We start from the raw sequence: 27,181 nt of genomic DNA on the forward strand, positions 1-27,181 counted from the left end.
GGGAAGAAACAAGCGAACCATTGGGAGGCAACGAGCAATGCTCTCAAGAGTATCGAGTCTGTCCAAGGCAATGGTCGGTCCGTCTCGGGCAGCTGGCTGAACGACATGGGGAATCTGCGACCCAGAAGTGTCGCCGGGTGACAAGAGAAGCTACATCTAATGAGAGAGAGGGTTATCTGGTGAGACTGTACAGCCCGCGATGGAGGAAAGGCAGGAGGCCTAAACTTCGAGTAGCATGGGGACCTCTAGGAGGAGATGCATTACCTGTTCGGGACGAACAGGTTTAAGGAGGGGGCAATGTTACGATCGCGCTTGGCTGCAGTGCATGGCATCGCCGCACTCGTTCGGCCTGTCTGCGCCCCCTTCCACCCGCATCCTCTCCCTGGTATCTCGTGTCATACTATCTCGCTACATCCTGACTGTCGCAGCGCGCACCTGCCTCAGATCGGGTTACTTAAAAGAGGCCGCACTGCGGAATAAAATGACTCAGACGCCTTTATCGGCGTTCTTAGAGCAGCCACCGCGTCCTTCGAGGACTCACGATGCGTTTCTGGGCATTTCGACGGCGAAGGTCGCGCGATATCTCGGAGACATGCCCGATTGTTCTGGATGGGAACCCAAGGGCTATTTAAGGAGGTTGGGCCGACCTTCGAGTCAGTGAGAGAGAGAGTCTGAGTGGGGAGTTCTCCCGCGGCGGAGTTTCCGGGCGATAGTGCCGCAGGTGCGGCAGAGTGGCGAAGTCCTTGGACGAAGGTTCCAGGGCAGGGAGTGAGTGAGATCAGTGGAGTCGGGAGTTTCCGGGCGAAGTCCATGGACGAAGGTTCCAGGGCAGGGAGTGAGTGAGATCAGTGGAGTCGGGAGTTTCCGGGCGATAGAGTCGCGGGCGCGGCGGAGTCCCGAGTGAAGTTGCGAGCGAGTCGTCGTGTGGGATCTCGGCGAAGGGTGTGACGGCGGCGGCGGAGTCCCGCGGCGGGGACCCACGAGGGGTGCTGCGGCGAGAGTTGCGCCGGAAGTGCGGCCCAGCGAGGTGTGTGTAACGAGTGACTGGGGAATAGACATTTCTTTAAGTGTAGTTAATTATTTGCTAATTTAGAAGATTATTTGTAAGTGTCAAGTAGTGGTAATAAATAAAACTGTGTGTGTGAAATAAAATCTATTAATTGGGCTATCCTTACGAACCCGCAGGTAAATCGTAACATTTTGGTGTCAGAAGTGGGATAGCCCTAATTAATAGATTTAGGATTCAGTTTTATTATAAGAATAGTTAAGAAATAGAATTTAGTTTACGAGAATATAGTTAGTGTTTAGAACTTTAGTGAATTTGAAATTTTCTAGAGTTAGTTTGAGTATACTGTAGTCAGTGTTAGTTTTGAATGTAAGAGAGATATTTTTAGTTTAATAAGGTTCGGCTAGGTCATTTAAAATTAAGATCAGTATTAGAAAAAAATTATTTAGGTTTTTTAATTAGTAAATCCTTTAGAGAGAGATGGCTGCTGAAGAGTTAAGTGCAGAAGATATCGGGAAGATAATGGTTGCCCTAGAAAAGATCAATAATAAAATGGAAGAAATGGTGGCCAGTGTGAAGAAATATAACAAAGAAATGTTAGCGAGTATGAAGAACTTTACGGAAGAAATGAAGAGTGGAAGGAAGGAGAGTAAGAACCACCATGAAGAAAAGAAGAGAGGGTCAAATAATAGCCTAGAGGAAATGAAGAAGGGTCAGGATGAACTGAAGCATGGCCAAGAAGAAATGAGGAATGAAATGAAGACCGAAGGGAAGATAAGCATAGAAGAGAAGAACAGCGAAGAGAAGAACTGCAAACAGAAGACCAGTCAGGAGAAGAACAGTGAAGAGAAGATCAGAGAAATGAAGACCAGCCAAGAGGAGACCAGCCAAGAAGAGACCAGCCGAGAGAATAACAACAAAGAGAAGAACAACAAAGAGAAGACTAGCGAAGAGAAGACCAGTGAAGTGAAGACCAGTGAAGAGGAGACCTGCCGAGAGGAGAACAGTGAAGAGAACAGCGAAGAGAACAGCGAAGAACACTGGGAAGAGGACATTAGCCAAGGAGAGGAGAACAGCCAGGACATGAAGATGAAAGAAGAGCTGAAGAAAAGCATATAAGTAGTGAAGATGAGTTACAAAGTAAGGAATATTGAACAAGGAGAAATGAAGATAAACCAAAGAGAGAGGGCTAAATGCACAGAAGAGCTGAAGAAAAGCCGAGAAGAGATGTACATGAGTCAAGAAGAGATAGAGAAGTGCAAAGAAGAAACGAAGGAAGACCAAGAAGAGACACAGGAAGACCAAGAAGAGGTGAAGAAGGACCAAGAACAGGGGAAGAAAGACCGAAAAGAGAAAATGAGAACACAAAGAGTGAAGAAGATGGTGCAAGGAGTAACTGAGTACAGTCCAGACGATATTCATAAGAACAAAGAGGGAATGAGGAACCAAGAAGTGACGAAGAAGAGCTGGGAAGAAATGCTTTGTGAACGAGTAGCTACGAGAGAACAAACAGAGAGAAAAAGGGAAGAAACAAGCGAACCATTGGGAGGCAACGAGCAATGCTCTCAAGAGTATCGAGTCTGTCCAAGGCAATGGTCGGTCCGTCTCGGGCAGCTGGCTGAACGACATGGGGAATCTGCGACCCAGAAGTGTCGCCGGGTGACAAGAGAAGCTACATCTAATGAGAGAGAGGGTTATCTGGTGAGACTGTACAGCCCGCGATGGAGGAAAGGCAGGAGGCCTAAACTTCGAGTAGCATGGGGACCTCTAGGAGGAGATGCATTACCTGTTCGGGACGAACAGGTTTAAGGAGGGGGCAATGTTACGATCGCGCTTGGCTGCAGTGCATGGCATCGCCGCACTCGTTCGGCCTGTCTGCGCCCCCTTCCACCCGCATCCTCTCCCTGGTATCTCGTGTCATACTATCTCGCTACATCCTGACTGTCGCAGCGCGCACCTGCCTCAGATCGGGTTACTTAAAAGAGGCCGCACTGCGGAATAAAATGACTCAGACGCCTTTATCGGCGTTCTTAGAGCAGCCACCGCGTCCTTCGAGGACTCACGATGCGTTTCTGGGCATTTCGACGGCGAAGGTCGCGCGATATCTCGGAGACATGCCCGATTGTTCTGGATGGGAACCCAAGGGCTATTTAAGGAGGTTGGGCCGACCTTCGAGTCAGTGAGAGAGAGAGTCTGAGTGGGGAGTTCTCCCGCGGCGGAGTTTCCGGGCGATAGTGCCGCAGGTGCGGCAGAGTGGCGAAGTCCTTGGACGAAGGTTCCAGGGCAGGGAGTGAGTGAGATCAGTGGAGTCGGGAGTTTCCGGGCGAAGTCCATGGACGAAGGTTCCAGGGCAGGGAGTGAGTGAGATCAGTGGAGTCGGGAGTTTCCGGGCGATAGAGTCGCGGGCGCGGCGGAGTCCCGAGTGAAGTTGCGAGCGAGTCGTCGTGTGGGATCTCGGCGAAGGGTGTGACGGCGGCGGTGGAGTCCCGCGGCGGGGACCCACGAGGGGTGCTGCGGCGAGAGTTGCGCCGGAAGTGCGGCCCAGCGAGGTGTGTGTAACGAGTGACTGGGGAATAGACATTTCTTTAAGTGTAGTTAATTATTTGCTAATTTAGAAGATTATTTGTAAGTGTCAAGTAGTGGTAATAAATAAAACTGTGTGTGTGAAATAAAATCTATTAATTGGGCTATCCTTACGAACCCGCAGGTAAATCGTAACAATACTATTGACATCAGTGGCGTAGCCAGGATTTGCGTATGGGGGGTGTTAAGAAGCATGCCCCCCCCCCCCCCGTATTAAAGCGGGGGGTCCGGGGGTCATCCCCCGGGAAAATTTGGATTTTAAGGTGTATAATAGTGCTATTTTAGCAGTTTTCGGTACTTAAATTTAAATATTGTAATGGTAAAAATTTTATTAATTTTAATATGAAATTTGTTTGAGTGATGAATAAGAAATTAATTAAAGATTTGGAGCTAAGGGGGGGGTTCGAACCCCTAAAACCCCCCCCTGGCTACGCCCCTGATTGACATACTCTTCTACAGAAGTACAGCTTTCTAACCTAGTCGTAATTAGAGACCTTAACAATCCTACTCTTCTTGTTAACCCTGAATCCTGAAAAGCATTCTTCAACTTGTCCCATGCCTCCTTTGCTGTACAAGTATCTTGAACATGTACATAATTTACAGAGCTGATTGACAAAATAGTCTTTGCCCGAGCACGTATAATCTTCTTGTCATCCTTTTCTTCACCTGTGACACACTGCCACAATTCTTCATGTTCCAGATAAGTTCTCATTGCAAACTGCCAAGTATTATAGTTTTCCCGTCCGACCAACTTTTCGATCGTCGGCAATGAGCTATGAGCTTGTCCTGCTGCCTTATCTAATACCATGTTTTCTTACGTCTATATCATAATTTCACGTAACTGGGCCCATAACCTATTGTGAAAGCAAGGTATAATGATATAGAACCAAATTAGTTAACTCAAGTTTACTTACTCTTTAATGGTACATAATTCATACGAACAAAACATATTATCACCATGGAAAAAACAAACCGACAAAGAAAGTCATGGATATCAACATCATGCAAACAATGTAAACAATGTATGTATAATATATGAAGTTTGTTCTCAGTCACAACAGGTCCAAGGTGTCATATAATAATAAACAATAGCAGAATTGTAAATATCGTTCAATAAAAAAAAAGTGAGCGAGTCTTTCATTTTTTGCCAGAGATGTTTAACATCTAACCTTGGTAACAAGCACATTTATATTTTCTCTTGTTGCAAATACACTGATAAAACAAAACTTGGACACAAAATTTAATGTAGAATTCTTTAAATAATACCGAGCATAATAATTAATTATATATGAAAATTGTGTTTGCAACTACATTTCTTGATGCAAATCACACATATTTTATGCACCTGCCGCTAGAATTTGCTGACAGATCAGCTATGTGGACTATTGAATCTCTCAATATTAGTTTACAAAAAATTTAAAACTACATAATGATATGGCTCCGATAAAGGTGAAAAATGCTTGAAAAAATACACTAAACCCCAGTTTTGGACCTGATTTTTGACTAGGAATTTCATTAAAATACTGGCCATCTTTTAAAAATTCATTACACAGTTAATAACATAAATTTTCCCTTTGGCTTTATGATTTTTGGTTTGCGGGTTCGTGCCATTTACCATAGATGGTAGCAGTATTCTTAAACTTTTCTGTTCCATGCTATGTACTTCTGTTCTATTTATGAACTCACTCCTACCAAATTCTGGGTAAATACCATATTCACTCGCGTAATGTCCGCCCTCGCATAATGTCCGCACCCTTTATTTATATATCCTTAAAATATAAAATTAAAAATTTGCATAATGTCCGCACCAGTCGTCTACGGCGGGCAACACAACTTTGGCCACCCCTAAAGGACGCAGTATGAATGGAAAGTTGACGGCTCTGTAAACAAAGCCGTGACCTTCAGCTGTCCTTTCTCTCCTGTCCTGAAAGGGTAAGGAAAATCGTTGAACTGAACAAAGCACGGTAACGGTAAACACAGCTGACCAACACGCACGCAAGTTATGGCATGAGTTTCGCGTCGAGTTTTGTAGTGTAGAGTACAGAATGGGTAAATATAAATCCTTCACTGCGCGGTTTAAATTAAGAGTTGTTCGTTATGCTGAAGAGCATGGGAACAGGGCTGCTGAAAGGGAGTTTGAAGTGCACGAAAAAAGTGTTCGTCAGTGGCGGAAAATAAAAGAACAGTTGCAGTCAACAAATGCAACACGGCGTGGATCAGTCTTGTTTTCTGTTGAGGTAAGACACGCAGCGCAGCGTAAAAGAAACGTCAACTTTAATTAGTGTGTACCCTGTTTTACGTGTCAGGACAGAACAGAACCCCTCTTTGTTTACATTTGGTTAGAATCCCTCCCTTGGCCATTCTCACGCTCTAAATTTTCCCTTCCCCTTCTTCCTTCTCTACATCATGAAGGCCATCAGATTGACGGGGGGGGGGGGGGGGGGGAGGGGGAGTACAGTGTGCAGCAGATGTGGAACTGTTGAGTCACTGTGCTGTTGCCAGCTCGCTGGTTCCCTACGCGCCGCACGTAAGGATATGGTACGGCTAAAATATTGCAGCTGTGCCGTTAATAGCCGTTTTAATCCATCACATATTAATCACATTAATAAGGCACACGTAACCACACTTATTTCAGTGTAGCGCGTAATTTTTTTTAATGTTCCGGCGGGTGCGAGACAGTTACCGGTGGCAATTACAGCAAAGTAAACATGGTCTAAGCCGGGTTGTTTGCAAGCGATCCCGCAGCAATATTCTTTTAAAATACCTAGCTAGTGAAATCCAAATTGATTTTAGATACGTTTTGTGCCTTTTTAGTAATAATTAAGACACAAAATTTCCTCGCATAATGTCCGCACCCCATTTTTTTTGCCAAAAATGTGGTCAAATTACTGCGGACATTACGCGAGTGATAACGGTATGTAGTTGGGCGATATTTGCTAAAAAATAATTCTAAAATTACGAAAATTCTTTTATTCTATGATTTTTAACTTCCCCTTTTCATAAAACCCGGCGGAGATAAGAAATTCCAAATACTTTAGGAGATATCGAATTTTTTAATTTTCATCACAATACCTGTGCATTTATGCGGCGTTGAAAATTGTTTCTTGTTTACGAGTATTACATTTTTTTTTATTGGAAAATGTTGTCACGTGACCTAGGTGAGTTTTTAACGTTTCAAATTTTAATGTTTTATTTTTGTTATTTGGATATTGTTGCGCAAGTAATAAGATAAAAAAAAAATTACGTGTGTTCCTACTGTTCATCCTTTGTCCCGGTTTGTTAGGTCAGGTCAGTTACATTATAAATACTTTAAAACTAAACAACCATTAAAATGAATTCATATTATTTTTATTAATGTCCGCTTAGTTTGAAAGTATTTATAATGTAACTGACCTGACCTGACCTAATTGACAATTTTAATTAATTAGGCATTCACGAACACACGGCAAATGATTGCAAGGGTCTTGTATTGCAAAATAAGATCGGTGATATCTCCTAAAGTATTTGTAATTTCTTATCTCCGCCAGGTTTTATGAAAAGAGGAAGTTAAAAAGCATTGAATAAAAGTATTTTCGGAATTTTAAAATTTTTTTTAGCAAATATCGCCCAACTACATTTACCAAATTCTGTATACAGAGAGCTAAGATGTTACAGGTCATAAAATTGAAGATTAGTTTGTAAGGAATACCGGTAGTTACAAATTTTCCAACTACACCTCCTTACGACTTGTTTGAAAAAATCTTTTGATTATGAATGTTTGGCATGGCTGATCCAATTAACCTGTTTTCACCAATAGTTCTTTTTATCCTTGTTTTAATACACAAGAAGAAAATAAAAACATTCCTTCTGTTTTTCATGGTACTGCCTAATTATTTTTTTATAGTTTTATTTTGGAAAACAGTCACTTTTAGCTGTGAATTGAATATGTACCAATTTTGCACATTCTTTCATAAACTTTGTGATATTTTACTGTTTTATGTGTCACTAATTAATTGACACTTAGTACTCTGCTTTAATTTGTGCTCAAATTGCTCTGTTAGGTTTCTGTACTGGATTGACTACGGCCAGTACCCAAGGATCGGGAAAGCTTACCTGGATGGCTCGAGTTGGCAGTCAATAGTCACGTCAGGCATCAGCAACCCTCGGGACCTCACGGTCGACATGTTGACCCACGACGTATACTGGGTCGACTCCAAACTGGACATGATCCAGAAGGTGTCGTACACAGGCAGCAGCCGACAGGTGAGACTTTTATTTTTTCATTGGACTTCTGTCCAAGTTGTTGTTTTGCCCCTGGTATTGAATAATATTGTAGTAATCCACAATCTATTTTTCAATCATAACTATTGGTATGTATGGCTGTAAATGTCTCTGAAATAAAAGTGGTGCATGCAGAAGTAGAATTTCATCCATTATTTAGCGAGGAGATAGAACAACTTTGCTCGTTGTTTACTTTAAAATTACATATTTACTTTTTTCCGATATTTAGGATTTCAGGGGGATATATCCCCCTTCCCCCATTTGCCCCTTCCCTGCGTAAGCCCCTGTGTGCTTGCATTTATTATAGACGAGTGATCAACCGTGGCTCACCTGATCATCATTCTACAAACTTACAAACTTGGGTATTTTAGTCATTCTTTAAAATTAACCTTTACACTTTTGATATATTGTTTCAAGGCAGACTGCTTCTATCTAATAAAATGTAGATATTAATTTTACACCAATTATTATTAAATTTCCTCAATAAAAGCCTGTTTTATAAGTTTCCTCATTTTAGAAGAATTTGGAGCCAAATTTTTACTTCAATTTTGAAGTTAAAATTTACCGGCGTACTTCTTGGCTATAATTTTAACAATTAGGTGCCTATTTGTTTGAATATTAATGTTTCTTCGGTGAACAAAGTGTACCTTCTCATTAACATAAAAACACAGTAATGTTAGGTTAGCTACACGAGGCTGATTTTCATCATATTGTTACCACTTTCTTTGACAAAGAAAGATGTTAACACAAGATGGGTTCAAGTAAAACATTTTGTTATAATGGATTTTTCTAAATGGGATGTTGAGTTTTCAAATTTTGCTGCAGTATACTTTATCAGTATTAAAATAGGTTTTTTGGCCTCTGGAGAGTATGAGGCGATTAAATTTATTTTCAAAACAATTTTCATGGTAAAAAATAATAATTCCACACAGTCACCCTTAAATATTAATGTTACGTTTTCCTATTCGATAAATTGTCAGTCCAAATTATGCTTGTAACTGTTTTTCCTCAGGTGATTCGTAGGAACTTGCCCAACCCAATGGGCATTGCAGTTCACATGGGAGACGTGTACTGGGTGGACCGCAACTTCGCAACAGTCTTCAGAGCTTCGAAGCTGCCTGGCAACATGTCCCTCCCCACGCCATTGCGCACCAACCTTCCTCGCCTGAGGGACATCGCCATCTTCGACGTGACCAACCAGCAGCCAGACGACACAAACCCTTGCTCACGGCTAGGTGAGTTCGCGTGTGTGCCGCACGGGAGATCATCACCATCGTCGTCATCAATGTGATGAATTGAAATTTTTAAGTGCACTGCTGGTGCTGCCTGGCACACAGATCCGTTGGTAATGTCCTCTCATCCCACAAGGACACAGCCTAAGTATTTGGAAACAGTGTTAGTCTTTGTGGGTGTTTTTTAGGCCTGTGCGAGCTTCGACTAAACAAATCAATCGAAGCTCCTTTTAATATTTATTTGACTTTGTTATTCATTCTATTTGAAGCTTCAGATGTGATGCAAAGCTTCACATCTAAAGTAAAACTTCACGTGTTGCAAAGCATTAAAATATTGGAAGCCTGAGATTCGCTCATGAAAATATTTACTTGATGGTACTCCATTTGCTTTCATATGAATGCTCAATATCAATATCATTCATGGTCATTTTATAATTTTTAATGAATGATGTTATCTATACATAGGGCCCAATTGGTTAATCACGTAATCAGTTAAAACATTACAAATGTTAAACAATTTTTTTTTTACTTCAGTTTTTTTTTTATAAAATAAGTGCAATATAGCTTCGCCAAGAACAATATTCACATTTCAATTTGACTTCGCGAATATTTTAATAATTCAATTTGATATTCGCTTCGCATCAAAAAAATAGTATTCACACAGGCTTAGTGTTCGCTGCAGTCTAGGTACAGACTAGGACCTGGTTCTGTCTCTTTTAAGGGAAATCTTAATATATTTTATTCCGACATTTACCTTAGTACGTTTCCATTCAGTCTTATTCCCAATGAGCAAGTATCTATTTTGTAAAATTTGGTAAAACTCCAACTATTATCTGTTCTCAGGATTTCCACAGGGAAAAGTCAGGGAAGTTATAATTGGACAGGGAAAGTCAGGGACTTTACTTGAAATCCTGAGAAACTAATGTGAATCACCCAATAATAGTTACAGTATGAAAGGAACATGTAATGGTCCAGTTTGCCATCATCCAGACATTTTTTTTCCAGATGATTTAGTGAATAGTCATTCATAAAATAACTGGTGTATGCAAGGTTTTTTTTTAAATAAAGAAAATGTATAGAGAACTAAGCCAACTTTGGAGATGTTGGCGGCTAGATTTTTTTTTTATTCTGAAAATTGCAAAAATTATTAAAAATTATTTTTTTAAAATAATTAGAGGAATTTGAAGTTTTAGTCAGGCAAAGTCAAGGAAAAGCCAGGGAAATTTATATTTAAGATTTGTGAGGATACCTTAAATTATAATGAATTATTAAATATATAAATACCTCTAGCTTGAAATTTTAAATTTTCTGTAAAATAATAACTTCATACTGAAGTTATTTTGTTTTTTCTTTGTTTTGTAGGAAATGGTGGGTGTGAGCAGTTGTGTTTCTCGTTTCCAATCGATTCTGTCAACAAGAAGCCGTTCCGGTGTGACTGTGCTACTGGCGAGCTCTCAAGCGGCGGAGTGTGCAAGGCGCCGTCAGAGTTTCTTGTTTTCTCCACCAGAACGGAAATACGAAGCATCCATCTTGATCCACACTCTACCAGCAAACCTTTTGACACCATTGTGAGTAGACTTGCTTGTTAAAAAACTTATATATCTTCTCAGGTTTGTGAAAAAGGCACTATTTTATATGTAACATGCTTGATAACAAATAAAGTGTTAATGAAAATTAATTTTCGTACAATTTTCATGCTTGAACTGTGGATTAAATTTTTGTACAATTCACTTTTATTTGGTGCTAAATGGTTTATGACTATTTCAGCATTTATTGTTATTCTATTTTTCAATGAAATTTTGATTGTACATTTTGAAATATTAGACTGATTACATTCATGGGAAGAATTACTCTATTACTCTAACTAAACCATAAAATTAAGTGAAGTATTCTGTATGTAAGTTTTCCCAGAAGATTACATAGCCATTGGATTAGAACATTCTATTGAAGATTTATGTCTGCTGGTTGCTTTCATGGAGGTTTTAGTTTTTCATTGTGTTCATTTTTCTGTTGAAGGTTTCTTACAAATGTAGCATAACATATCAGTCAATCGGATGGTTCTGATGACAAAGTGTGTCATTAGCATGAACAGTGTGATTTCAGACTGTGTTAAAATATTTTATGTTTATGTGCTAAAAATGTGAAATCATCACATTAAAATATTTAAAATTATTGTAAAAATTTTGGTTTCAGGCATGTAAAAGTAATAATTACCACAGTATACACACACACACACACACACACAGCAATATGAAAATGAATGTCGCTTAAGCTGCGAGTGAAGTATAGGGTGATAGATTATTTCATAAAAACATTCACTTCTGCTTGTATATAGACTTTGACTTTTACTAGAGCCTGTATAAAATCTTCTGTGGTATATGGATAGAGGCAAGCACCAAACACCAAAATGAAGACAATAACACCTCCTAACACCAAAATGTAGCCAAATTCAACTCAATTACCTCATTTTTAAAATTTTTATTAAAAAAAAAAACTGTTATGTACTAAGAAAAAAAAATTATTTAGTTTCTATCTAAGGTTTTTTAAAATAAATCCCTTACGCTACAGCCTACAGGCATAGGTAGATTTCGAAGTACCTATTTCTTCTGGAAATATTTTGGAAACTTCTATTTTATTCTGGAACATTTTAACTACTTAATGAACATAACAATATTACAAAATGATTGATTAGTTATATGTTTTTTTTCCATGCAGTGAAAATATTAAGACTTTTTTAAATTCAATGCATCATTGAATATCTTAGAACGAATTTCATATTATATGCCGAAGAAGGTAATTATTAATTGTTTTAACCTTCAAACACTATTTTTCATCCCTTGCACTAATAAAGTGGTTGTATAAAAATTTACTTTGCACCAAGGTTTAAGATTATAATAATATGGTTTTAAATAAATTTGAATGAATTTGATACTAAGAAATTTAGAATTTTTTTAAATTTCAACCCCTGATTTTATGGTAATAATTTGTTTCATCAGTAGTTGTTTCAGTCAAAGTTTTAGTTGAATAGCATTAGCATATTTGATAGTAAATATATTAAAAAAAAAATGGTATTATTAATTTGAAACCTTGTTATTTCCACCCCTTGCAGTAATGGTTGGTTAGATAAAATTTTTTTACAATAGTTTTAGACAATAAATAGAAAGTTAAAAAAAAGAATATTAAAAACGGATTCAGTACCTAGTGTAAATGGTTGGGAAGTTTTATTTATTTTCTGATTCCAATCGCAGGTGTTTTCAACCCCTTGCAATAGTGATTAGTTTTATCAAAAATTTTTACAAACAAAAGATTAAGATAAAAATTTTAAGATTTACAAACAATTTGAAAAGATTTGATAGTGTTCCAAGTAAGGTAGTTATGAATTTTTTGTCATTCAACCCCTTGCAGCCATTGTAGGTTGTATAAAAAATTATTTCAGACAAAAGTTGTAGATGATAATTAAATGTTTTACACTAAATTAGAACGAATTTGATAGTGTACATGATACAAAATTATGAATTGTTTTAAAAATTCAACCCTTTTTTTTCCAATGCCTTGCAGCAATGGTTCATCTAATCAAATATTGTTTCAGACAAGTTGTAGATAAAAATTATAAGATTTACAAAATATCCGAACGAATTAAATGTTGTGCCTACAAAAGGCATTATGATTTGTTTTGTCTCCCAGCCCTTGTTTATTCTACACCTTGCAGTCATTGTAGGTTGCATAAAAAAATTATTTTAGATTAAAGTTGTAGATAAAAATTTCAGGTTTTACAACAAAACATGCCGTTACATGGTATGTAAATTCTGAATTTTTAAAAATTTTACCCCTTTATTTTTTTAACCCCCTGCAACAATAGATTCACACCATGTAACCGCTACAATAGGTAGTAATTTTTTGAAATCTACCTACTAGTACTAAAATATTTCTATAGCTGATACCATACAGTTATGGGTAAATGCCTACATAGAGACATCTCAAGGAAATGTGTATAAGTGTAATGAGTTTGGTCTTTTAACATTGCATACTGATTTTAGGTAGATTTAAAAGAAATACTTATTATAATAGAAGTTACCATGGTGCATTTTTTGGTATAGTTTTTCGTTTCATGGTACATAGACCCCAAAACCAACCTAAACTAAAAAGTTTACATATACATATATCACAATTTTTTGGATATGATAACTGTTCTAATTGTTCACAGATCACTTCCAAACTGATACACAAAATCAAGTAGTGGAAAATCTCAGTCGAGTTCGTTAATTGGCAATATTCGACCAAAGTGGTAGAAATGGGAAAGGTTTTTTGAAAAACAAAAAAATCACTGTAACTACCATAATATGGAAAATATCACATCCGTTTTAACATATTATAACTCGCAGTAGTAATACCAAAATCTTTTGTCTGAAATTTTTTTGACCAGAACTGCAAGGGGTTGAAAAAAAAAACAAGGGTTGGAGGACAAAAAATTCATAACTCCCTTCGTATGCTCAACAGTGAATTTGTTAGGATATTTTGTAAATCTTATAATTTTTATGTAAAACTTTTGTCTGAAACAATTTTTGATTAAATGTACCATTGCTGCAAGGAGTTGAAATAATGAGGGGTAGAATAAAAAAAAAAATAAAAAATCTTAACTCCCTTAGTAGGTACACTGACAAATCCGTTCAGATTGTTTGTAAATCTTATAATTTTAACCTAAATCTTTTGTCTGAAACAATTTTTGATAATACAAACCATTTGTGCAAGGTGTTGAAAATCCTGGGCTTGAAATAATAAAATAAATAAAACCTCCCTACCATGTAGGTACTTAATGTTTATTTTTGTTTAACTTTATAAATATTGTTGAAACATTTTTCTGAAGTAAATTTGATGTAACAAATCATTATTGCAAGGGGAGTAAATAACATTGGTAGAAAGACAAAAAAAGTCATTACTTGTTTTAGGAGTATACTATCAAATTCATTATAATTTATTGTAAAACTCCTAAACCTAAACTTTATCTGAATCTTTTGGTTCAAAAATTGTTTGATGAAATGAACCATAAAAAAAGGGGTTAAAATGAAAAAAGAATTATCATAGTATCAAATTATTCATAATTTATTAATAATCTTCTTAATAAAACCTTAAACTTTTGTCCAAAAAACATTTTGTACCAACATGTATTAGTGCAAGGGATGAAAAATAGTGTTTGGATGACAAAAATAATTGCATAACTACATTAGTAGGCATAATATGAAATTTGTTAAGACATTCAATGCTGGAAACATTCAAAATATTTTTGCTGTATGGAATATGAGAAAATGTTAAATAAATATTTTATATATATATATATATATAATTATATATATATATATATATAGAGGCGGACATATAAGTTATATACATTAAGTTCTTAAAATATTCCAGCAGTTTATAGAAGTTTCCAAAACATTTCCAGAAGAAAAATAGGTACTTTGAAATCTATCTATGCCTATAGGCTGTGCCGAAAGGAATTTGTTGGATTATAGAATGTTTTATTTGTAGTTTTTTGTTGGACTTTCTCTCATCATATGTAAATATTTTAAGTGTCTTATCACAAATTTTTGAAGCAAATGACCATTATAATTGTGCTTTGTATGTACTTATTATTACAAGATTACAAGTGTATTAATTTTTTAATGACGATAAAGACTAACTCCACTATTTTTAATGAGGAAACAGGCTATTTATAACACCATAAAGTTATGGCTGTAAATATGCAATTTAATGCTATATTTATATAGTGAAAATGTTGTGTGTACAAACACTACATTTTATTTTCAGGGCAACCTAACAAATGTAGTGGGTCTAGACTTCGACTACATGGACAACAAATTACTGTTCACCCAAATACGTCCGTGGCCTCGCATCGCCTGGATGTCGAGCAAGTCCCCGAGGGCAGACAACATCACAACCATCATCAACCGTGGCATCAACCCAGAGGGCATCGCGTACGACTGGACGCAAAAGAAAATCTACTGGACGGACTCTTCCAACAACAGCATCTATGCGATGGACCTGGATGGATCCAACCTGGTGATGATTGCGCGTGTGGAGAGGCCTAGAGCAATCGTCATAGATCCTTGCAATGGGTGAGTCTAGTAGAGACTGTCTCAGCCATTTCTTTGGGGATGTTTACCATATTGAAGTTTGAAATTTTTAATATACTTTAATTTTAAAATTATATATTTGAATTCCTGGAACAATACGGTATTAATAATAGTTCTCAAGCTTTTATACCTCATTTAAAACTGATGTTTACTAACAGGTTGCGGTCTGGAACCTCTAGGAGAGAGAAAAATGTGTGCATGGAGTCCACGCACGGCAGAAGTGAAACTTCTTGCTTATTAGGTATAGATAGGGCACTGAAATTTTCGCGAACCGCGAAATAAAGCGAAATAACGCGAAATGTTAGCAATTTTAATTAAAACACGAAATTACACACAAAAAACCCTTTTCGCGAAATTGACCCGAAATCTGCTTACTTGTACACGATTTTTTGACTGGAAAGGTCAATTAAATTAATAACAACATAGACAACATTTAATAATCAGTACAGATTCCTAAACACAAATTTCCCACCTAAAGACTACTTTATTAACCACTTTTCATCTTCGTTCATGTATCAAAACAAACATAATGGCTTCGGTACCAACTGTATAAATACGACTTTTGCGAGACGTTTTTTGAGTTCGAAAGTATCGATTCAAGAATCGAGTTGTATACTTCGCTATCACGTTTACGCTTAAAATCATAGTTTTCTTCCTGTATTTCATCAGTTTAACATTTCCATACGACTCGGTCCCATTTACGGTTTATTTAATATGAGAATCGATACCTTAAAATGAAATTACCGCCTGCGAAAAATGTTTTGTAAAACGTGTGAGTTAATCTCTGGCTGCACAGATTACTACTACGGCCATGTCACGAGGAGAATAAGAACAAAGGCAAGTCTATGTTATTGTTTACATAGATCGTGACGCTTTCGTATGAAAGATATTTTTTGTAAATGTAAGCCTTGTATGCTCAAAAAGCCTAAAGTAGTGACTGTTTTCGATCGTGCACTCGAATTTTAAAGTGAAGGCGGTAAATATGTAGTTAAGCGGTATTTGCGAAAAAAATGTTAAAAATCCGAAAATACTTTTATTATATGCTCTTTAACTTCCTCTTTTCATTAAACCCAGCGGGGATAAGAAATTTCAAATACTTAATTTTATATGGAGATATAGAATTTTTTAATTTTCATAGTTGGGCAATATTTATTAAAAAAAAAAAAATTAAAAATTTCGAAAATACTTTTATTCTATGCTCTTTAACTTCCTCTTTTCATTAAACCCGGCGGAGATAAGAAATTCCAAATACTTTAGGAGACTGAATTGTCAATTCTGGAAACATGTCTTTTATTCATGTAGGCCTATTCTTTTAATGATTTTTAAACTCTGATAATGTTAAAATTACTTTTATGGAACTCAAAATCATTCGTATAATTTAAGGATTATGATTGTTGTATGGTTTCTATTTTTATGTATTGGTTTTGTATTTTTACATTTTTCTCCATGATTTTAGAGAGCAGTTTTTTATGACGAAATGAGACTATTTTTATGACGAAATCAAGATATTTTTATGACGAAATCTGTTAATTTTATTTACCATGAAAGTGGGGCCCTAGGTATAGATAAAGATAAATTATTAGTTTTTTTTATTTAACAAGAGGTAATAATTGAGAATAGTAAAGACGCGGGTATGATCTCAAATGAATGAATTGAACAGACTTACATTTTCTGCTTACGTGTCTATCAAAACCATTTCTGAGTGTTTGTGAAAATGATTACATGTATGTAAAGCACAGAAGCAACTTGTTGTTTTGTGTGACAGGTCATTGTATTACACGGACTGGGGGAGGTTCGGGACATCAGGGAAGATATTCCGCACGACCATGGCGGGCTCGCTGAAGAAAGCCATCGTAGAGAAGGATCTGTCGCAACCCAGTGGCTTGGCCATTGACTACGACGAGAGGATGCTGTACTGGACGGACGCAGTGAGGGAGAAGATAGAGCGGTCTACCCTGTCCGGTGAAAACAGAGAGGTGAGGATGTTTTTTTTTATGTGGGTGGTGCTTTCCATGTGTGGCTAAGAGTCACTGCTCTTTTGCAATATAAAATGTTTGCCTTTTTTATTTTTATGCAACTGTGAATACAGGAATTGTTTTGGTGGGAGATCAGGAAAGGAATTGTAAAAAGGTTATTAAAAAATATATAAGTAATGAGTCAAAACTTGATTTTCTCGAATCCGAATCCCAAATTTGAATCAAACAGAGTTCCTCAAATGTACCCTTTGAATCTGAATTTAGGTGTCAAGTGTCAAAAATAAAATAAAGTACAAAAAATAATAATTTTAACTATGGTGTTGATACATACTACCCTTTAAATTCAATACATATTGTAATTTTATTCATAAAATTAAATTTTAAAAGTGCTATATCTTGACATGGCCCGTGTGGGTGCTAGGCTTGATTCCCTTTATACTGCGTTAAAGACTACCCTACCAGCCTGCTGTGTGTGGCGGGCACGCCATTGCACTACCGACTGATGGTTGTCGGTGGGCTCTTAGGGCATCCCACACGCCCTAAGCTGAAAGCACATGTGGTCGCTTGGATCAAGTACTCACAGGTCTGGTTGAAGGGTTTTATTCTGGTGAGTCATACACGAGTGAACACCATTATGAAAGAAAACATTACTTAATAAGCTGCAAAAGACGCCAGCGGCAATTATTTTGGTTTAGGGGCAGACCAGGACGCTGCGTGACCTGGCCTAGAAGTTAAGTCACGTCGTTCAGTTTAAAATTCTCTCTAGGACTTAAATTATTAATAAACAGGCTACCACTCGTGGTAGACATCGAAGATGAAGAAAAAAGTTAAAAAAAACATTAGTGACGGAGGTTGAAATAAAACAGTGAAGTTGACAAGGTGCATAGGTGGCGTCCTACCCTGGGCAGTGGATGAGAGAGACTGGTCTGTGGTCCGGGTGTCATGGCGACAGGAAGAAGTTGAACTACTGTTAGGCTGTGAAGAAACAGATAACATAACAGAACCTCTCGAGCACTGAATGATAAGTTGCAATTAATTACTAAATATTAATAACATTTAGTTGTTTTAGTAATTATTTATTATGTTCGAAATTAAACTGCCCATGTAAGGGTGTGTTCAGAAATGTTTGCGTATTGTGCTTGTAACAACCCAGATTACAGCCTTCCCCATGCAATCCAGTAATAATTATTTGTTATAAATTTTTTGATATATTTCAGGTTGTATGTAATTTTTTTTCTTCAGAAGTTATTGTGAATGTAATTCACTGGGTTTATGGTTTTTATTTTTAAAATGCATAAGTTTATTTTTGAAGTATTTTTTTTTCTGGCTTCTTTGTGTGGGAAGGCATGCTGACGTAATTCTCCTTCGTTATTTCCACGACCGAGGCTTTGTTTCACACGCTAGGCGTTTGAGTCACTGTCACGGGAGTGTGATAGTGAGAGAAAATTGCTGCATCGTGGGAACAGAAGTAAGAATTTTGTGGAAGTTTCTGTTGCCATGCACTGTGATTGGCTGAAAATTACGTCAGCGAGCCCAGGACACTGCCCGCACAAAGGGAAGGAAGGCTGTATATTAGTCGTTGTCCGAGCACCGTAACAAGAGTTCGTGGTCGGGCGATGGCTTGCATAACATAATAATGTTATGTTGTTAAAGTACAACTTTGCAGCTACAGTCCGGGTGGCGCCTAATAACTTTTTTTTTCTGACATTTTGATTAATTAGAATATTTTTTGACTGTAGTCTTAGGCAAAGCCCACAGCGAGGCGACAAAGGGTTTTGTCCAGCCGTCGCTGCCCGGAACTTATCCGGGCAATATAATGTAATTCATAAGAAGAGTCTACGTGTTTTCTCCTTTCTGGATGTACAGTTTAATTTTTTTTTTGTGTTCTGTTGTGTGGAATATATTGTGATTTTTATATGAATAAAAAAAAAAAAACAGGTAATACATCGAACATTGTGTATGAATTACTGCGTGACCTGCTACCAACCTGTATGTATACTCATCACCTAATTTTGAGCTAGCCAGAGGTGGTGAGTGGTAACATGCTGCTCTGTCCTTATTTAAGATGAAAGAAAACAAGACACTTGGGGGATTAAAATATACAAGTCTGTGCATGGCACAGTTTCTACTTGCCTCTTGCAGGGCGGACAAACACACGCACATACACACACACTCGTGGGCAGGAGGTTTGAATGAAGGGTGATGGTGGGAGGAGAGGGGGTCTGAAGCGGGGCGAGGCACATCAGGCTTTGAGAGGGAATAGCCCTTTTTTATGTCTATATATATAATATACACACATAACTATACATATATACATGTGTGTGTCTATATATACACATGGACACACATATATATTAAAAATCTTACATTACTATTGACACTAACACACTGACATATGGGCCTATAATTTAAAATGGAGGTGTTGTAACAGCTCACCTTGAATCACCCGAAATAACATACTGCCTGCACTGATGTTTTGCAAAATTTGTCCCAAATTTTTTGTAAGTGGAGATATATCCCCCTTATCATTCCTTCTGTATCCGCCATTGTTTTTATGGTTCATGTGTAGGTTTTTTTTTCATTGGGTATTGACGGTCATCATAAAACTGTCCATACCTGTCATGATTTTTTTTTTAGTTTTTCAATGTTTTTCCTATTCTAGTTTTTCAGGGCTTTCTATCCACTGCTTACAGTAATTATAATTATTGGCATGAATATTAAACAATAAATAAATAGAGTGAATAAGTATGTAAATTACCCTATTAGTAAATTTATAAAATTTGTAATTTGAGCACTGAAATTTCGGTACTATTGTTTATATTTTTTGTGAAATCTTTTTATTAAAAAATATAGCATATTACTAAAAAAAAGATTACACTTAAAAGGTCCATGATAATTTCTCGAAAACACTGTCATTTTGACTGATACATGATGCACTTTTACAAGATATGATTTGTGATTAGCATTCAGAACAAATAAAATAAATATTTTAATTATTTTTGAGTTTGAAAATGTACTATTGTCATAATGTAAAAATGAGTTACTTACAATTATTGCAAAATTAAAAAGAAGTAAATTTTTTTCAATTTTTTTTGCATAAAATGTTGTATAAACTTCATGCCAAATAAATTAAAGAGTTAAGTTTTGATTGGAAATGCCAATTAGTTTCATGATTTTACTTGCATTTTGGTGATTTGTGGTGTATTAACTTGAATATCTGTGTTAAATGGTGTATTGACATGCTTTTCGGTGTTATTTACATTTTATGGCAGTTCTAATCTTGTCGCTTCATCAACGAGACATTTAGCCCTAGTTCAATTGTTCATTCAATGCTGCTTCCTGGTTGCAGGTGCTGATAACGGCCACCATTTACCCGTTTGCAATCACCATATTCGGCCCGCACATCTACTGGACGGACCTGCAGCTGCGGGGTGTGTACCGGGCGGAGAAGCACACAGGTGCCAACATGATAGAGATGGTGAAGCGTCTGGAAGATTCCCCCAGGGACATTCACATCTACTCCCCAGACCGACAGAAGTGCCAGGCGAACCCTTGCCTCATCAACAACGGGGGCTGCGCCAAGTCCTGCCACCCGGGCGTCAATGGAACTGTAAGTTGGCGCTATCTCGGATCCGATGTTCTTGCCTATGGGCACTTGTGTTCCTGTGAACTTTGGAACCAATAAAAACCAGCATTTTTCGAGAGAAACTAAGGGCCAGGGAGCAAATAATTTGGCTGGGCTGTCTCCCTATTACCTAATGTACAATTTATCAAACCCCACAATTAAAAAAATAAATAAATACTGTTAATAATGTGAGTGAGTCTTTCAGTACTTGTTAGAGATGGTTAAAATCTAACCTCGGCAATGAGCAAATTCATGTGTGCTCACATTGCAAATAAACTTATAATATGAAACTCAGACACAAAATTTAACGTAGAATTCTTTAAAAAAAAATAATGCTGAGTGCGATAAATATACAAAATTTGAGTTTTCAACTACATGTCTTGACGCGAATCACTCGTAGTTTCCGCACTTGCTGCTAGAATTTGTTTGTTGCCGGAACAACTATGTCAACTACTGAATCATTCAATTTTCAGAGCGAAAGGTTAAACTATATATTGAAAGAGCTCTGATAAAAGCGTAAAAGACTTAAAAGCATATTCAATTCCAAGTTTTGACCTGATATTTTACAAGGAAATTTATTAAAATATTGTCCATCTGTTCAAATCCATTATAAAGGTAATAATATGTTTCCCTCTGTCTATGAATTTTGGTTTGCGCCATCAGCCACAGATGGCAGCACTGTGGTTACTCATTTCCGTTTCACGCAACTTTCATTCCATTCATGAAATTACTCCCACCAAATGACGTATATCGAGAACTAAGATTTTACACATTGAAAATCTTAAAACTGTAAACGTTACTATGGCCATAACTGTAAACATGATCTGTGTCACATTACTTATAAGATTTTCTGTTAACTATATTAGCAATAAACATGATTTTTTTTCATCTTATCAGGGTGAACCCAAGCATTCTAAAATAATCATCTCAAAACTCAACTGAGGCCTCCTGATGTCTGCCACTCCCCCCTCCTCTTTTTGTCTTCATGGCTCTTTTGTAATGTGGTGTGTTACTCTGATGAATACGTGAATGGTGTAGCTGGCAAGCATATACTGTTACAGTTGTTTTGGAAATTCTGTTTGCAACAGGCGGAATGCAAGTGTGACGAAAGCACGAAGAAAGTGAACGACGACCGCATGTGCGTGCCCAAGAACCTGTCGTGCGAATCCACTAAGTTCTACTGCCGCAACGGGAAGTGCATCTCGAGGATGTGGGCTTGCGACGGCGACGACGACTGTGGAGACAACAGCGACGAGGACGTCAACTACTGCAGTGAGTTTCTTTCTTGTTTGCGCATTAAATGTGAAAGACGTTCACACACAGTGTCAAACACTTTTCAAGCAACAACACTACTACCGGCTGAAAGATACACAGTAAAAAGAATTACCTAAATGTTATTGGCCAGGTATCGTAAATTGACGAGACATAATTTAGTTGCCTCCCCTGTGTCTTTCTGCAAGTCTTCAAGTTATTCAGCTGGTGTTTTTATACCCACAAATAAAAAAATAATAATAAAAATATTATGAGCAGACATTCTTTAAGATATTTTGGTCCCAATATTAAGGCTCTCACTTTATTTCCTGTCAGAGAAAAACTATCTTGTCATCGCTTAAACGAGCAACAGAAAGTTTTATGAAAAAAAGTTCTCATTCACTCATAGTTGCACATTTAAATTGTACGTATAAAATATTACACTTACGATAATGGGTCTCAATGCTTTTTACCTAGAAACTTATTGCAGCCAGAACAGCTAGAGATTATAAACACTTTTGGGCTTAAATTATGGCAGATATTTTTGGCAAAGTTATTGGAAAATTATAAATTGAACCTGTATCATACTTTACATCCTGTTGTAAAGATTTTGAGGGTTTTATTGCTGTAATGAAAATATGTCAAACTAGTGGCTGTGGGGCTAATTCTATTAAATAGTGATTATTTATTTTATATTTATCTAAATAATATAGTGACTCCAAGCAGTTTCCAAATAAGTAGTTTAAACTGTTCAAAATTGGATTAACAACTAAACTTTTGATGAGAAATTGTGAACCTGTATTTCTATTGTAGGTACATTTCTGTTATTTTTTTCTCAGCCTACCATTCGTGTGCCCCCAACGAGTTCCGCTGTGCCAATGGTCGCTGCATCTTCAAGTCGTGGAAGTGTGATCACGAGAATGATTGCAAGGACAACTCAGATGAACTGAACTGCAAATATCCTGATTGTGCAGCCGGAGAGTTCACCTGTGCTAATCACAGATGTATTCCAATGTCACAGGTGTGCAGATCCAAACAATTGCAATGATTTTGAGGTTGCATGAATATTATACTCAGGACCGTCCAGAGAATCTAAGGGCCTGGGGCAAATTATTTTATCGGACCCCCTCCATATAATTTAATGTACAACTTATTCCACAGTTAAAAAAAAAAAAATCAAAAAACCATTATATGCACATGTACCATTATTTGTAAGGTTTCCTATAAATTGTGCTAACACCCAACTAGGTCTCTGGATTTTGCCCCTTTTAACCCTCCCTCTCGATGGCCCTAGTCATAATGGTTGTTTTTGAGATAAATCAATACTATTCAGGTGTTGAAAACACATAATCTTACTTAACCTCAAGCTACATCAATGCTAAATGGAGCATAAGTGTAGATTCCACCTTTAACACATAATACAAATATGTACAGTAAGTCCTCGGTTTACGTCGGGGTTACGTTCCTGAAAACCACGACGTAAATAGAAACGACGCAAAATGAGCCATGTTTCATGCCACCGGCCGGCCACGGCCCAAGGTCGGCCGGAAGGGGTAGGAGAAAATGCTGTGTCGTTGCGGGAAGTAGATAAAACTTCTACGTGCGAGATACGTGGGTGGCCGAGCGGGCGGGCTGGTAGTATTGCATCACCGCGCGGAGAGCAGCGGAGAGCAGCGGAGAGCAGGAAGCGTCCCACATGATGTATGATAAGATAAGGCGGTGAACGTGTAGCTTACGCTACATAGCATAAATTAACTACCGAAGGAAACAAAGAATTATAAACGAATTATGTACGGTGTTTTGTTTAAATAAAGAGTTATGGTCATTGTAAACGACGTTATTGTGAATCGGCGACAACTTAAATTGAAACATGAGTACTCAAACATTAGCGACGTTAATCCGAAACGACGTAAATCGGTACGACGTAAATAGAGGACTTACTGTATTGGCAATTTATTTGTCATTCATATTTTACAAGAAAAATTTACATAAAATTAGCAAAATTGTACAAACATGAAAATTTTTACAAAATAAAAGAAAATTTTCACAAGTTGGCAATTATGCCAGTGTGTTCAATATTAGAGGTGTTTAGTTTATAATTTACAGTTGAAAGTTCCTCAGTAGCAAACTGTACATGGATGAATATCTCTTACCATGTCTGTACATAGTAAGGGGTAAAGCAGAGTTAAATAATCTACTATTTAAATAATCAGTGGGTCTAACACGAGGCACTAACGTGTTTCTCAGTCTAGTCATACTGCCGTGTTTGTTTTATCACAAAGACCAAGGCTACACACTCCCAGGTAACTGCACCACCCTGGTGCGAGCTTCAAAGGCCTATCGATCCGGCAAGGGGTCGCAAATGTTGAGTTGCACCGTCCGTCTCTGTCACGTCCATGATTCGCGGTGCGGCAGGTGTGCAACGGGATCAACGACTGCAAGGACAACGGAACGACGGACGAGAGCCTGGAGCGCTGCCCGCGCAACACGACCTGCCCGCCCAAGAGCCACAAGTGCCGCACCACCAACATCTGCGTGGAGCCGTACTGGCTGTGCGACGGCGACAACGACTGCGGGGACAACTCGGACGAGGATCCGGAGCAGTGCGCCGAGCGCACCTGCCCGCAGAACAGCTTCCGCTGCCCCAACCACCGCTGCGTGCCGGCCACGTGGTACTGTGACGGCGACGACGACTGCGGAGACGGCGCGGACGAGCCGCCCGAGTACTGCCGGCTGGAGGGCCGCACCTGCTTCGGCGACCTGTTCACCTGCGACAACGGCAACTGCATCCCGCGCATCTACATCTGCGACGGCGACAACGACTGCATCGACAACTCCGATGAGGACAACCGCCACCAGTGCAGTGAGTCTTCCTTACGTCTAAACTAACTTCCTCAGTATCACACATCCAAGTTCATCTCTTGATCATGTATACATGATGATTGCACTTTTATTACATCAAAAGATCATGGATATAACAAAATCTTGCTATTTAACAATGAATTATGATTGTAAGTTAAATACAAAAGAAAAAACTCCTGGTAGTAATTTACTTAATTTCTTTGCATATTTATAAAAATATTAGGGATGGGAAAACCGATTCCTAATTTCATAGATACCTACCAATTCTACTTCAATAATCGAGAATCGAGATTTGGTGATAAAAGTCAATTCTCGCATGTAGCAAAAAAAAAAAATCATTTCACAACATTGCAAATCTGTCAGATACAATTATTTAACTACTCTTTGAGTGGGGTTATGACTGACTAGACGCATATATAACACAGTCATATTTCCCTAAATAAACAATATATAAAACTTGGGTCGATGTTATACACAAGTCAAAGTACAAAAATTATTTATAAAAAAATTATCACTGAGTATTAGTAGGGGCCTGTTCTTTTCGCGATCGCGATTAAACGACTATAAACGCGAAATCACCGTAAAATACAGTTTTTACTCGAAATCGCCATAACACAGTGTTTATACACAAAATTTTGTATTAAAACGCGAAATCACAGTGTTTTTACGCGAAATTTAAATACTGGGTGAAAGACTTGTCTCGTCACTGGTAAACAAACACGGCAACATGGCCGCCACTGAACATTAATAATAAATGCACTAAAGCAAACTAAAGCTACCACACACGCTCAAGTTATAATGTTAAACCCAAAAATATACTGTAAAAATACGCAAAACTACGGGGTTTATTTTCCTTTCCGGCATAATGTTTAGATAGATAAGACAAACAGGTGAAGTTTTAAAGCCTACGCTCACCGCTCGGGGCACTGACGTCAGCTTGGAACAGCGACACCGGATAAATACAAAAGCAAGCAGATGATTGGGCGAACGGTGGCGAACGGTGTTTGGAACTGCCTTACGTGAAAAACAAAATTCACTAGTTTTAATAATGAAATTTGCTGTTTTATGAAATCATAACATGTTGTCTGTAGTTGTAACAACTGTTCTGTTTGTCCTCCAGATGACAGGAAGTGTGACGAGGAAACTGAGTTCACCTGCACGGCCAACAAGATGTGGAACCGCGCCCAGTGCATCCCGCGCAAGTGGGTGTGTGACGGGGACCCCGACTGCGTCGATGGCGCGGACGAGAACTCGGAGGAGCACAACTGCCCCAGCCCGACGCCGTGCGCCGAGGACCAGTTCACCTGCGGGAATGGGCGCTGCATAAACACGGTGTGTTTGCCATTGCAGGGCATGTTCCTTTTGTTCTTGGCGAGGCAAGATCGTCCACATCAGAGGACTACACATTCACTTGAGATGCAGTGGAAGTCCTGTGGAAAGCATGATGATCCTACCCAATTACCACTCATAACCACTTCTATTTAAAAAAAAAATCAGAGATAACTAATAGTAATATACTCCAGTCCGCACTTGACCTATGAAGTCTGGAATTTGTTTGTGTAAAAATTTATTATTTTATATATTTTAGTGCTGTACTGTAATTTTTTTAAACTTAGCTATCTAAAAATTCATATAAAGCATAATTTTGTAAATGATTTTTTCGCCCTTCAAAAAATTTGGCCGGTCATTCACATTGCCCCCCCCCCCACCACTTCCAAACAGTCATTCGCCCACCCAAAAATTTTAACTGTCATTTTACTTCCCCAGAATTCTAACAGTCATCCATCCATTCGTCCTCCCTAAAATTTGAACTGTCATTCACCCTCCTCAAAAAATTAAACTGTCATTTTCCTTCTCTGAAATATAAACAGTCATTTGACTTCCCCAAAATTCAGACGGTTATTTACCCTTCCAAAAATTTTAAGTGGGTTCTGCTACCATGGGTCTAGATCCCAAGGCAGGAGTAGGGGGGGAATTGGGCCCAAAAGCCCCTCTATAAGGGAATCCATTTGTGCTTGCAAAATCATAACTGTGAAATGAGAATGATAAACATTATCGTTCCCTCCTTCCCCCCCCCCCCTCCCAAACGAAGTGAATCCTATAGATTTTCGCCAATTGCCGCCACTTTTAAGATGTACAGCTGGAAATGCATGCACGTACAACTGATGACTTTTACAATTTGCAACACACTCACACCATGCTCCGCACATTACTCATAAAAAAAAACTACATAGTTATAATGATGATCAGTAACT

At 37.9% G+C, this 27,181-nt stretch overlaps 1 protein-coding gene across 1 annotated transcript in view; it reads left to right on the forward strand.

The window, feature by feature from the left end:
* Positions 1-27,181, forward strand: part of LOC134541232 (low-density lipoprotein receptor-related protein 2) — a 574,163-nt gene that overhangs the window by 494,671 nt on the left and 52,311 nt on the right. Inside the window, exons 32-41 of the mRNA XM_063384501.1 lie at positions 7,630-7,831; positions 8,862-9,084; positions 10,444-10,649; positions 14,887-15,194; positions 16,978-17,188; positions 20,538-20,798; positions 21,902-22,085; positions 22,904-23,085; positions 24,480-24,927; positions 26,047-26,258. Of these exons, the coding sequence (XP_063240571.1) occupies positions 7,630-7,831; positions 8,862-9,084; positions 10,444-10,649; positions 14,887-15,194; positions 16,978-17,188; positions 20,538-20,798; positions 21,902-22,085; positions 22,904-23,085; positions 24,480-24,927; positions 26,047-26,258 (2,437 nt within the window). The remainder of the gene's footprint in view (positions 1-7,629; positions 7,832-8,861; positions 9,085-10,443; positions 10,650-14,886; positions 15,195-16,977; positions 17,189-20,537; positions 20,799-21,901; positions 22,086-22,903; positions 23,086-24,479; positions 24,928-26,046; positions 26,259-27,181) is intronic.

This window comes from Bacillus rossius, chromosome 1 (genome assembly GCF_032445375.1).
Source record: "Bacillus rossius redtenbacheri isolate Brsri chromosome 1, Brsri_v3, whole genome shotgun sequence".
NCBI classification, from domain to species: Eukaryota; Metazoa; Arthropoda; class Insecta; order Phasmatodea; family Bacillidae; genus Bacillus; species Bacillus rossius.